This window comes from Hyperoodon ampullatus (genome assembly GCF_949752795.1).
Source record: "Hyperoodon ampullatus genome assembly, chromosome: 3".
In the NCBI taxonomy this organism is placed as follows: Eukaryota; Metazoa; Chordata; class Mammalia; order Artiodactyla; family Ziphiidae; genus Hyperoodon; species Hyperoodon ampullatus.
This window is the reverse complement of record NC_136916.1, coordinates 138,457,509-138,470,930: the sequence shown is the minus strand read 5'-3', so window position 1 is coordinate 138,470,930 and position 13,422 is coordinate 138,457,509. Positions and strand designations below refer to the sequence as shown.

The 13,422-nt window shown below is 37.8% G+C and overlaps 1 protein-coding gene across 3 annotated transcripts in view; it reads left to right on the top strand.

The window, feature by feature from the left end:
* Positions 1-13,116, top strand: part of RTN1 (reticulon 1) — a gene marked incomplete at both ends in the record, with an annotated part of 234,498 nt that extends 221,382 nt beyond the window's left edge. For all 3 annotated transcript variants that reach the window (XM_079700820.1, XM_079700819.1, XM_079700821.1), the window contains 4 exons: positions 86-155; positions 670-716; positions 802-860; positions 13,074-13,116. In XM_079700820.1, the coding sequence (XP_079556946.1) occupies positions 86-155; positions 670-716; positions 802-860; positions 13,074-13,116 (219 nt within the window). The remainder of the gene's footprint in view (positions 1-85; positions 156-669; positions 717-801; positions 861-13,073) is intronic.
* Positions 13,117-13,422: the final 306 nt, after the last annotated feature.

Below are 13,422 nucleotides of genomic sequence, written 5' to 3'. Positions count from 1 at the left end.
AGTTTCAATCTAAAGAAGTCAATGAAATGAGACTCTTATCTGTCACGATGGTTTTAGAAGCTCTGATCATCATTTCATTCTTTAGTTTGCAGTCCTGATGTGGCTTCTGACTTACGTTGGCGCTCTCTTCAATGGCTTGACCCTGCTGCTCATGGGTAAGGATAGACAAGTGTGTTATGTCTCCCCTCACATGTTCTGTGAGCATAAAGCTTCCTAGGCTGTTAGCTGTTAGCTTACTTGGATGGATTCCTAGCAACAAATGCCAGATTCTCTGAGTCCAGAGCATTTCCCTGACCATTATAGTTCAATTAAGGAGTATAATATATATTACATAGTAATAATGAATTTCTTAATCTGAAGGTTTTTTTTCTTCAACTGTAACTGGTTTTATTTGGCTTCAGATATATATCTGCTTCAGTGGCATTTATGTGTAGAAGTTCATTTTCTTCTTAGGAGGTCATTCCCTCATTCCAGAAATAATGACTTAATATCCGTGAAGACCTCAGCATATTTTTGTTTTCCTTATGAACTAGTCCTGCCATCTTTTAGCTAGAATGCTGGCTACTGCAAATAATGTCATAATATCACATGACTATATAAAAATGTATCTATAAGCTTATTCTTACTGACAACTCTCAATTTTAATACTATATTTGTTTTTCATCCCAGCTGTGGTTTCAATGTTTACTCTACCTGTAGTGTATGTTAAGCACCAGGTAAGTTCTATGTAGTGTCAAACATTCATGTTAAGCTTTGACCTTATGAACCTTGGATGTGCTCATGATTTCTTCCTCTTTGTAGGCACAGATTGACCAATATCTGGGACTTGTGAGGACTCACATAAATGCTGTTGTGGCAAAGTAAGTTACATAGTGCAATTCATAAAAAGGAGAGACCGCCTTAGGCAGGTGTTTGACTGGACTAGATAGGACTAATAAAAGGATAAGAAAATAATAGGTTGATTTATGATCACTCACTTATTTGAGGCTTATATTCACACCCTTCCCAATTATATTATTTCATAAATTATGAATTTTAAAACTTCTAATTAAACAAAACTTTCAGTGGTTTATTTCAGGTATATTGAAATGAATTTTAACGAATGAATGATATTAAGCTCTATCTGGGGACTGGCTCATGTCCAAGAATAAGATGGGTTGGAGGAAGGAAAGAAGCCTGATTTCAGGAAAGTGAAATTAATTTATAACAGTTTAATTGAAATAAAAACAAGTTAACAAACATTTTCAATTTTTAAACAATAAATATCACTAACTTTTTAAACCATTGAAATTATTTTTAAAACTTTTTTTAATCTTTAGAACTTTTGTTACATTTTAAATTACACCATTTCAACTCAACAAGTGTGTGTGTTTGCTTATTTAATTAACAGCATTGCTTTTCAAACCTGAGTCTTAAATAGACTCTACTTTATGGCTACTTTATATATTAGGAGATAAAGATTCCAGTTATAAGTACCTACAGTTAATATGGTCATTAACTTAGTAGTTTTCCTTAATTCTTAAATTAGTGTTTTTAGATATGTCTTCATCTAAAATGATAGTTTTTATGTTGTCCTTATTACTCAAGATTTTGTTTTAGTCAAAAGCTGACCTAGGGCTTCCCTGGTGGCGCAGTGGTTGAGAGTCTGCCTGCTAATGCAGGGGACACGGGTTCGAGCCCTGGTCTGGGAGGATCCCACATGCCGCGGAGCGGCTGGGCCCGTGGGCCACAACTACTGAGCCTGCGCATCTGGAGCCTGTGCTCCGCAACAAGAGAGGCCGCGATAGTGAGAGGCCCGCGCACTGCAATGAGGAGTGGCTCCCGCTTGCCACAACTGGAGAAAGCCCTCGCACAGAAACGAAGACCCAAGACAGCCAAAAAAATAAATAAATAAACAAATATGGGGTTTAAAAAAAAAAAATCCTCCTTCAAAAAAAAAAAAAAAAAGCTGACCTAGAGTAATCTTAGAATCATGTGGCTAGACCTAGGTGATGGTCAGAATTCAAGGAAAGTATTTTACATAGTAAAAGATGTATAAAACAAAACAAACAAATAAGAAAAAAACAAGCACTTTAAAGTTCCTCTGCTATTTGATTTGCATATCATCAGTTACAGTTCTCTCCTGAAGTATATAAAGATTTTTGTTTTTTACTGTGTATTATTTATATTCTTCCCCTTAAATTCATGGTGAATTTGGATCTGTGTCAGATCTGTAGCACATTTCAAAATGCCTGAAATTATCAGCTTGGACACAAATGCAACTAATACCTAATGAAAATCAACAAATGGAGGATATTCATTACTTTGTACTAAGAAATGGCAGCATGGTATAATATGAAACTTGGTGTTTACCAAACCTGGGGAACCTGTTAAAAATGTGAAATCCCAGACTGTACAACAGACTTATGGAAATAGTACTCCTAGAATAAGGGTCCTGTAATCTATATTTTAATGAACTTCCTAGGTGCCTTTTTGGCAGTTAGAACTGTGTTTAGGAACTACAGCAAAGAACACCAGAATAGGAGCTTGGAAACTGGAAGATAGAAGCTTTAGTGCTCAGTCGTCCAATACTTAGTTTGAGGATCTTGAACAAATCACATCTCTTAATTTTTTATTTGACTGATTAGTTGCTTGCTTCCAAAAAAAGACATACTTATTATTTTATGGGAACTGCATGTAACAGGCACAGAGAGTATAAAGAGGAATGAGACGATCCTATCCTAGCAGAGCTCTCAGCCTATAGGTGCAGACAAAACTGTAAAGAAATAACTATAAGACAGTATAAGAATGACAATAGAGTTGCATAAAATATTAAAGTGAGGGAGATAAGGAAACTACTGGTCTTACCTGGAGGGGATAATGGAGAGCTACTAAAATGAGGGCCCTTGCCAGCATGGTCAGGTTCTGCTGCAGACTTCTCTCTGTGTCCTCACATGGCAGAAGTGGAAGGAAGCTAAGAACAAAAAGAGAAACTGGGGAAGTTCATAGTTCTTGTTATCAGAAAGGAGGAAACAGCAGTTCTTCAAAAGAATCTGTTTTGCCTGACACTAAATTTTGAAGGAGATTTCTTGGTGGCATCTTACCTCTAAGGCTCCTTCAACCTCTGAAATTCTGATTCCATGCTAGAATAAGTCCACCAAAAGAACTCACACCCTTTTAGTGAAACAGTTAAGAACATGATCTTTAGAATCAGACTAGTTTGAGTCCATTTCTGGCATTTTTTAGCTATATATAAGTTCATTATGCATGTTATTTGACTCCCTGAGCTTGTTTCCTTATCTATACATTGAAAAGATAACGTCTATAAACTACTCTTACTTGGACTCAGAAGCACTCAATAAATATTCAGTGATCATTATCATGATCATCCTCCTTCTACTGCTTAGAGATCAGTTCACGAGGGGTGTGGAGGACAGCCCCAGACTGGGTCAGGAGACCTTGGTGCCCCTCCCTTCGCTATACTGAGTGGATGATGAACCTGTCCAGGTCATTTAACCTTCCTGTGTCTCAGTTTTCCAGCTCTAAAGGCTGACAAATTTTAAAAGGTAAAATAAATATTTTAGAGGAAATTAAAGCTTTAAATAACTGAAAACTTAATAAGAAATCTGCCTCAAGTGAATACAACTCTCCATGTCCAGGTGAGTTATATTCTAGGATGGTAAAATAGTTTGAAATTGGGCAGGAACTGTCCTGATTTTCAAATGAGAAAAACAGATTCTAGAAATTACCTTTTGATGAATCAAATGCCTACTTTCAAGCAAAGTTCCAGAATGAATTAGTAAAAATATAGGTAAATACTCAGATCGTTCTGTGATCACTAAACTGAGGGATCATACAGCCTGCTCTAGCCAGCAAGAATTTGGATTTCCGTGGGGGTACTAGAAAAGTCTTCCTGGTGTCCCTGAGGAGAAAATGGAGCTGTACAGTCCAGGTGATAGCACAACTGGTAGAGTTCTAGAAGGTTGAAATAGTAGACCGTAGGGATGTTCATTAATCCATCAAATATCCACCTGAGGCAAGGTGTAATAATGTGACAGAGGGCTCTGCCCTTGACTCCACGACTTTCCATCTCAGTATTTCACATGATTATGTGAAGACAAATCAAATATACTCATCAGAGTTCTAGGTGACACATAGCTTAGAGCAAAAGCACATTCAGAAGACAGCAAAACTCAATATTCAAAATGAATCAAGTGATCTTGAGTAATGTAGAATTGTGAATTGAAATTAATAAAATGAAACTGACAGGGAAAGCAAAGTTCTTTATTTAGGAAAGTCAACTTTGCAAATATAGAATGGGAAGAAGGGCAGATGAGATAGGGTACAACAGTAGCTGTGTAAAAACTACCCGAGGGGGTTTAATCGATGAATTGTTCACAGCCAAGTATGAGTCAATAATGTACTGAGGCATATTTTTAAAAATCTATGCAAGTTTAGATGTTATTAATAGAAGTATAAATCAAAATCAAAAGAGGCTATAGTTGTTTCATATTCCATATTGTAATTCCATATCTGTGTTAAATTTCAGAGTCTGAAAGAGCTGCAGTTATATACTGGAGTAATGTCAGAAAAATGACCGGGTATTGAAGTATTGGAAATCTGACAGTAATGGCGAGTGACAGCCCAGCTTCACTGGGGATGATTACTCTGGAAAAGAGATAACTTTAAAAGAACGCATTGGCTATCCTCAAATATTTGGAGGTCTAACATTGTGAAAGAAGTAGTCTTCCATTTTTTCTCTAACGAACTGTGAATGGAAAGTCCAGAAGGTCTGAGATTTGAATGAAACGTGAGGGAAAACAGTACCAATTAGAGTTGTTCAACAATGAAACCGTTGGCCCCATGAAACAGTGAGCTCACTGACACTCATTCAAATATTCACATAAAAGTTAGTTGACCATTGTTACAAATGTGGTAAAAAGGACTTCCACAATGGGAAAAGAGTAGAATTAGTTAACACCTAGTCTACTGTGGTATTCCAAAGCATTTCAAAACTAAAACATATATCTTGAACTTTTTTTTCTAATTTTTGAATTTTATTTTATTCTATTTTTATACAGCAGGTTCTTATTAGTTATCTATTTTATACATATTAGTGTATACATGTCAATCCCAATCTCCCAGTTCATCCCACTACCACCACCACCCCTGCCACTTTCCCCCCTTGGTGTCCATACGTTTATTCTCTACATCTGTGTCTCTGTTTCTGCCCTGCAAACTAGTTCATCTGAACCATTTTTCTAGGTTCCACATATATGCGTTAATATACAATATTTGTTTTTCTCTTTCTGACTTACTTTGTATGACAGTCTCTAGATCCATCCACATCTCTATAAATGACCCAATTTCATTCCTTTTTATGGCTGAGTAATATTCCATTGTATATACGTACCACATCTTCTTTATCCATTCGTCTGTTGATGGGCATTTAGGTTGCTTCCATGACCTGGCTATTGTAAATAGTGTGGCAATGAACATTGGGGTGCATGTGTCTTTTTGAATTATGGTTTTCTCTGGGTATATGCCCAGTAGTGGGATTACTGGGTCATATGGTAATTGTATTTCTAGTTTTTAAAGGAACCTCCATACTGTTCTCCATAGTGGCTGTATCAATTTACATTCTCACCAACAGAGCAAGACGGTTCCCTTTTCTCCACACCCTCTCCAGCATTTGTTGTTTGCAGATTTTCTGATGATGCCCATTCTAACTGGTGTGAGGTGATACCTCATTGTAGTTTTGATTTGCATTTCTCTAATAATTAGTGAAGTTGAGCAGCTTTTCATGTGTTTCTTGGCCATCTGTATGTCTTCTTTGGAGAAATGTCTGTTTAGGTCTTCTGCCCATTTTTGGATTCAGTTGTTTGGTTTTTTTTAATACTGAGCTGCAAGAGCTGTTTATATATTTTGGAGATTAATCCTTTGTTCGTTGATTCATTTGCAAATATTTTCTCCCATTCTGAGGGTTGCCTTTTCATCTTATTTATGGTTTCCTTTGCTGTGCAAAAGCTTTGAAGTTTCATTAGGTCCCATTTGTTTATTTTTGTTTTTATTTCCTTTACTCTAGGAGGTGGATCAAAAAAGATCTTGCTGTAATTTATGTCAAAGAGTGTTCTTCCTATGTTTTCGTCTAAGAGTTTTATAGTGTCCAGTCTTACATTTAGGTCTCGAATCCATTTTGAGTTTATTTTTGTGTATGGTGTTAGGGAGTGTTCTAATTTCATTCTTTTACATGTAGCTGTCCAGTTTTCCCAGCACTACTTATTGAAGAGACTGGCTTTTCTCCATTGTATATCCTTGCCTCCTTTGTCATAGATTAGTTGACCATAGGTGCGTGGGTTTATCTCTGGACTTTCTATCCTGTTCAGTTGATCTATGTTTCTGTTTTTGTGCCAGTACCATATTGTCTTGATTACTGTAGCTTTGTAGTATAGTCTGAAGTCAGGGAGTCTGATTCCTCCTGCTCCGTTTTTTACCTTCAAGACTGCTTTGGCTATTTGGGGTCTTTGGTATCTCCATATAAATTTTAAGATTTTTGTTCTAGTTCTGTAAAAAATGCCACTGGTAATTTCATAGGGATTGCACTGAATCTGTAGATTGCTTTGGGTAGTATAGTCATTTTCACAATATTGATTCTTCCAATCCAAGAACATGGTATATCTCTCCATCTGTTTGTGTCATCTTTGATTTCTTTCATCAGTGTCTTATAGTTTTCTGAGTACAGGTCTTTTACCTCCTTTGGTAAGTTTATTCCTAGGTATTTTATCTTTTCGTTGCAATGGTGAATGGGATTGTTTCCTTAATTTCTCTTTCGGATCTTTTGTTGTTAGTGTATAGGGATGCAAGAGATTTCTGTGCATTAATTTTGTATCCTGCAGCATTACCAAATTCATTGATTAGCTCTAGTAGTTTTCTCGTGGCATCTTTAGGATTATCTATGTATAGTATCGTGTCATCTGCCCACAGTGACAGTTTTACTTCTTCTTTCCAATTTGTATTCCTTTTATTTCTTTTTCCTCTCTGATTACCGTGGCTAGGACTTCCAAAACCATGTTGAATAGTAGTGGCAAGAATGGACATCCTTGTCTTATTTCTGATCTTAGAGGAAATGCTTTCGGTTTTTCACCATTGAGAATGATGTTTGCTGTGGATTTGTCATATATGGCCTTTATTATGATGAGGTAGTTTCCCTCTATGCCCACTTTCTGGAGAGTTTTTATCATAAATGGGTGTTGAATTTTGTCTAAAGCTTTTTCTGCATCTATTGAGATGATCATATGGTTTTAACCCTTCAATTTGTTAATATGGTGTATCACATTGATTGATTTGCATATATTGAAGAATCCTTGCATCCCTGGGATAATTCCCACTTGATCATGGTGTATGATCATTTTAATGTGTGTTAGATTCTGTTTGCTAGTATTTTGTTGAGGATTTTTGCATCTATATTCATCAGTGATATTGGTCTGTAATTTTCTTTCTTTGTAGTATCTTTCTCTGGTTTTGGTATCAGGGTGATGGTGGCCTCATAGAATGAGTTTGAGAGTGTTCCTTCCTCTGCAGTTTTTTGGAAGAGTTTGAGAAGGATGGGTGTTAGCTCTTCTCTGAATGTTTGATAGAATTCACCTGTGAAGCCATCTGGTCCTGGACGTCTGTTTGTTGGAAGATTTTTAATCACAGTTTCAATTTCATTCCTTGTGATTGGTCTATTCATATTTTCTATTTCTTCATGGTTCAGTCTTCGAAGGTTATACCTTTCTAAGAATTTGTCCATTTCTTCCAGGTTGTCCATTTTATTGGCATAGAGTTGCTTGTAGTAGTCTCTTAGGATTCTTTGTATTTCTGCAGTGTCCGTTGTAACTTCTCCTTTTCATTTCTAATTTTATTGACTTGAGTCCTCTCCCTCTTTTTCTTGGTGAGCCTGGCTAAAGGTTTATCAATTTTGTTTATCTTCTCAGAGAACCAGCTTTTAGTTTTATTGATCTTTGCTATTGTTTTCTTTGTTTCTATTTCACTTATTTCTGCTCTGATCTTTACGATTTCTTTCCTTCTACTAACTTTGGGTTTTGTTTGTTCTGCGTTCTCTAGTTCCTTTAGGTGTAAGGTTAGTTTATTTGAGATGTTTCTTGTCTCTTGAGGTAGGATTGTATTGCTATAAACTTCCGTGTTAGAACTGCTTTTGCTGCATCCCATAGGTTTTGGATCATCATGTTTTCATTGTCATTTGTCTCTAGGTATTTTTTGATTTCCTCTTTGGTTTCTTCAGTGATCTCTTGGTTATTTAGTAATGTATTGTTTAGCCTCCATGTGTTTGTGTTTTTTACGTTTTTTTCCCTGTAATTGATTTTTAATCTCATAGCGTTGTGGTCAGAAAAGATACTTGATATCATTTCATTTTTCTTAAATATACCAAGGCTTGATTTGTGACCCAAGATATGATCTATCCTGGAGAATGTTCTTTGTGCACTTGAGAAGAAAGTGTAATCTGCTGTTTTTGGATGGAATGTCCTATAAATATCAATTAAATCTATCTGGTCTATTGTGTCATTTAAAGCTTCTGTTTCCTTATTTATTTTCTTTTTAAATGATCTGTCCATTGGTGTAAGTGAGGTGTTAAAGTCCCCCACGATTATTGTGTTACTGTTGATTTCCTCTTTTATAGCTGTTAGCATTTGCCTTATGTATTGAGGTGCTTCTATGTTGGTGCATATATATATATAATTGTTATATATTCTTCTTGGCTTGATCCCTTGATCATTGTGTAGTGTCCTTCCTTGTCTCTTGTAACATTCTTTATTTTACAGTCTATTTTATCTGATATGAGTATTGCTACTCCAGCTTTCTTTTGATTTCCATTTGCATGGAATACCTTTTTCCATCCCCTCACTTTCAGTCTGTATGAGTCCCTCGGTCTGAAGTGGGTCTCTTGTAGACAGTATATATATGTGTCTTGTTTTTGTTTCCATTCGGCAAGCCTGTGTCTTTTGGTTGGAGCATTTAATCCATTCAGCTTTAAGGTAATTATTGATATGTATGTTCCTATTACCATTTTCTTAATTGTTTTGGGTTTGTTTTTGTAGCTCCTTTTCTTCTCTTGTGTTTCCCACTTAGAGAAGTTCCTTTAGCATTTGTTGTAGAGCTGGTTTGGTGGTGCTGAATTCTCTTAGCTTTTGCTTGTATGTAAAGCTTTTGATTTCTCTACTGAATGTGAATGTGATCCTTGCTGGGTAGAGTAATCTTGGTTATAGGTTCTTCCCTTTCATCACTTTAAATATATTGTGCCACTCCCTTCTGGTTTGTAGAGTTTCTGCTGAGAAATCAGCTGTTAACCTTATGAGAGTTCCTTTGTATGTTATTTGTCATTTTTCCCTTGTTGCTTTCAATAATTTTTCCTTGTCTTTCATTTTTGTCAATTTGATTACTCTGTGTCTTGACGTGTTTCTCCTTGGGTTTATCCTATATGGGACTCTCTGCACTTCCTGGACTTGGGTGTCTATTTCCTTTCCCATGTTAGGGAAGTTTTCGACTATAATCTCTTCAAATATTTTCTCTGGTCCTTTCTCTCTCTCTTCTCCTTCTGGGACCCCTATAATGTGAATGTTGTTGCGCTTAATGTTGTCCCAGAGGTCTCTTAGGCTGTCTTCATTTCTTTTCATTCTTCTTTCTTTATTCTGTTCCACAGGAGTGAATTCCACCCGTCTGTCTTCCAGGTCACTTATCCGTTCTTCTGCCCCAGTTATTGTGCTATTGATTCCTTCTAGTGTAGTTTTCATTTCAGTTATTGTATTGTTCATCTCTGTTTATTTGTTCTTTAATTCTTCTAGGTCTTTATTAAACACTTCTTGCATCCTCTCGATCTTTGCCTCCATTCTTTTTCCAAAGTCCTGTATCATCTTCACTATCATTATTCTGAATTCTTTTTCTGGAAGGTTGCCTATCTCCATTTCATTTAGTTGTTTTTCTGGGGGTTTATCTTGTTCCTTCATCTGGTAAAAACTCCTCTACCTTTTCATTTTGTCTATCTTTCTGTGAGTGTGGTTTTCCTTCCACAGGCTGCAGAATTGTAGTTCTTCTTGCTTCTGCTGTCTGCCCTCTGGTGGATGAGGCTATCTAAGAGGCTTGTGCAAGCTTCCTGATGGGAGGGACTGGTGGTGGGTAGAGCTCTATATCTTAAACTTTTGAGAAGACAGACCTAAGATGTCTCTATTGGAATGTTTTGCACTCTCTGCTGCATTATCAGTTTCTGCCTGTACGTGCTTATTTCCACAATCATAATTTCTCCAGTCTTCTGTCCTTGCTATCTCTTTCATCTCTCCCCACCTCACTGCAATCAGGCCTTCACCCTGAGCACTGAAGTTGCTCTTTGTCAGGGACCCAGTGACTTCCATATTGCCGTATCTTGCAGTCATCACTCCATCCTCATCCCTCTCAACCTCTCAGATACTCTTCATCACTACTGCTATCTTTGTTAAACACTAGTCTTGACTAGTGACACTGCTCGAGCCTCAGCTGCTTTCTCCCAGTGTCTTCTCTTGGCTCCTCCTTCTCTGGTTCACCTTTCATCCAGTCCTGTGGCCTCAAAGGTTATCTCTATGTCAAGGACTCCAAAGCGTTTATCTCCACAAGTTTAGGTTTTTAAAAAGTCAGCTTTACAAATATAGAATGGAAGGAGAGGGAGGTGAGGATGATATAGGGTACAACAGTACTATGTATAAAAAAAATACCTGGAGGGTTTTAATTGGTTAACTGTTCATAGCTAAATATGAGTCAGTGATGTGCTTGAGACATTTTTTTAAAAATCAATGCAAGTCTAGATGTTATGAATAGATGCATAAAGTCTAAATCAAAATGTTTATTTACTGAGGGACTTCCCTGGTGGTCCAGTAGTAAAGAATCCACCTTACAATGCAGGGGATGCAGGTTCAATCCCTGGTCAAGGAACTAAGATCCCACATGCCACAGGGCAGCTAAGTCCACGTGCCTCTACTGGAGAGCCTGTGTGCCACAAACTACAGAGTCCCACGTGCCTTGGAGCCTACATGCCACAACTAGAGAGAAGTGTGCGCACTGCAAGAAAAGATCCTGTGTGCCTTAACGAAGATCCCGCATGCTGCAGCTAAGACCTGATGCAGCCAAAAATAAATAAAAATAAATAAATAAATAATAAAAATAAATCTAAAAAAGAAAGGTTTACTGAGAGCCAGGTCTATTCATCTGCTGATCTGATGTTTTCTCTTGAATGTTCCAAAGACGTTTCAAATTCAACGTGGCCGGGGCTTCCCTGGTGGCGCAGTGGTTGAGATCCCGCCTGCCAATGCAGGGGACACAGGTTCGTGCCCTGGTCCGGGAAGATCCCACATGCCACGGAGTGGCTGGGCCCGTGAGCCATGGCCACTGAGCCTGCGCGTCTGGAGCCTGTGCTCCGCAATGGGAGAGGCCACAGCAGTGAGAGTCCTGCGTACCGCAAAAAAAAATAAAAATAAAAAATAATCCCAATGGAATCAGATTCAACGTGGCCAAACAGATCTTGCAATTTCAGCCAGAATTTATTTTTCCTTCACTTGTCACCATCCTGTTAAATGGCATTATCATTCACCTGGTTGCTCAGGCCAAAAATCAAAGAATCTTCCTTGATTACTCTCTTGTTTTTCCCTTGCCTGCACATGCAGTCCATCATCATGACAGGTGGGCCCTGTCAGCTCCATCTCCACACTAGATCCCCAGAGTGTTCACTTTACTCCATTTCCAAGGCTCCGGTTCCATAACACCCGGGCCATTGCCATCTGGCACCTGGACTGCTATAGTTTTCCCCCATCCATTATTTCTCTCACCTCTGTTTCCCCAGTTTTTTCACATAACCACCATCATGATCTTCTTTGGTCACATCATTCCTCTGCCTAAAATTCATCAATGGCTTCCCATCCACAGAATAGAATCTAAATTCCTTACCACTGCCCACAAGTTCCAACACCATTGGGTTACCACCTGCCTCTCAGACCTCCCCTCCTCGCTCCCCAAGCACACTGGTCTCTACTCTCCTTGCCTCCTAAGCTTGTCCTCACTTTGTGGCCTCTGCACTCCCTGCTTCCTCTTCCTGAAACACTTCACAGCCAGATGTTTGCCTGGTGGCCCCTTTGGGCATCTGTTTCTCACATAAATGGATTTAAAGTTGGCATCTCCCACCTTATCACTGCTACCCCCTCACTACCTATCATTTCATCTTGTTTGGTTTTTTTTTTATAGCATTTATCACCATATGTACTTCTCTTGTTTGTCTACTTGTTTATTTATGGCTCCTCATCCCCTAGGAGAATGAAAGCTCCATGAGAGCAGGACCTTCTCCCTTCTGTTCACTGAATTCCAGCATGTAGAAGGGTGCCTAGGACAGAGGAAGGTCTCAGTCAGACTCTGCATGGGGAGCTCATAAAGCTTTGATTTAATGAAACACAATGCTTCCAGTATAAACCTACCCTAAAATAATACTGCCATACTGTGAGAGCTGCAGAATTTTAGGGGCATTGGAGATATCTAATTTGCACCCAATAAATACTCTAGGACCAGTAAAGCTCATTAGCTCGCCTATGTCACACAGCTAATTAGTAGAGAGCTGAAACTAGGATTCAGGTTTCTTAACTCTAGCTCTGGGCAGTTTATGCTGAAGGTGACTATATGTTTCTTTACCTGGAATCATCTATGTTTATGCTTGTTGTCCTAGCATAGTTAGTAATCAGCACCCTCTTTCTCTTTCAGAAGTGTCCCAGATTGAGTGATAAATGGTCACCTAACTATATCACAGTTTCTATAATTCTGAAATAAATTGACCTCTTTGTCTACCTAAAAAGTTATAATTTAAAGAATATGGCTTCCTTGGGCCATTCATTATCTAATTTATACTGTCTTCTTATTGCTGCATAGAAATGTGTTTATAGACACTCATACGTAAAAATTATAATACCTTTTGGAATATTAAGCGATTTGGTCACTTAGCTAATTAAAGCAACAACACATAATGATGTTATAAAATGATTTCATTAATAACACTTGTGATTTACCATCTTCTGATATTGTTTTTTTAGGATTCAGGCTAAAATCCCAGGCGCTAAAAGGCACACTGAATAAATCAGTACCCCACCAGGGACTGGACACCAAGAGGAATGTCTGAAGTGGTAACAGCTCTGTCTTATATGTTACTATAAATTGATTGTTTCTCCCCCCCAGTATCATAATCTTAGAGACAAACTTTAAAACAGCTGTTTTTAGGCTGTTTCTGTACTCTTAGGGTATTTGAGTCACTTGTGTCAAGCACTAAAGCATAGAAAAAAAGTGTATTAGATGTGGTTTTTAATTTTGTGTTGCTAAAAAAAACTGCATGATGGTGAGAACCCAAGTTATCTTTCCTTCATCGGTGTTCTTCTCTCTGCAATG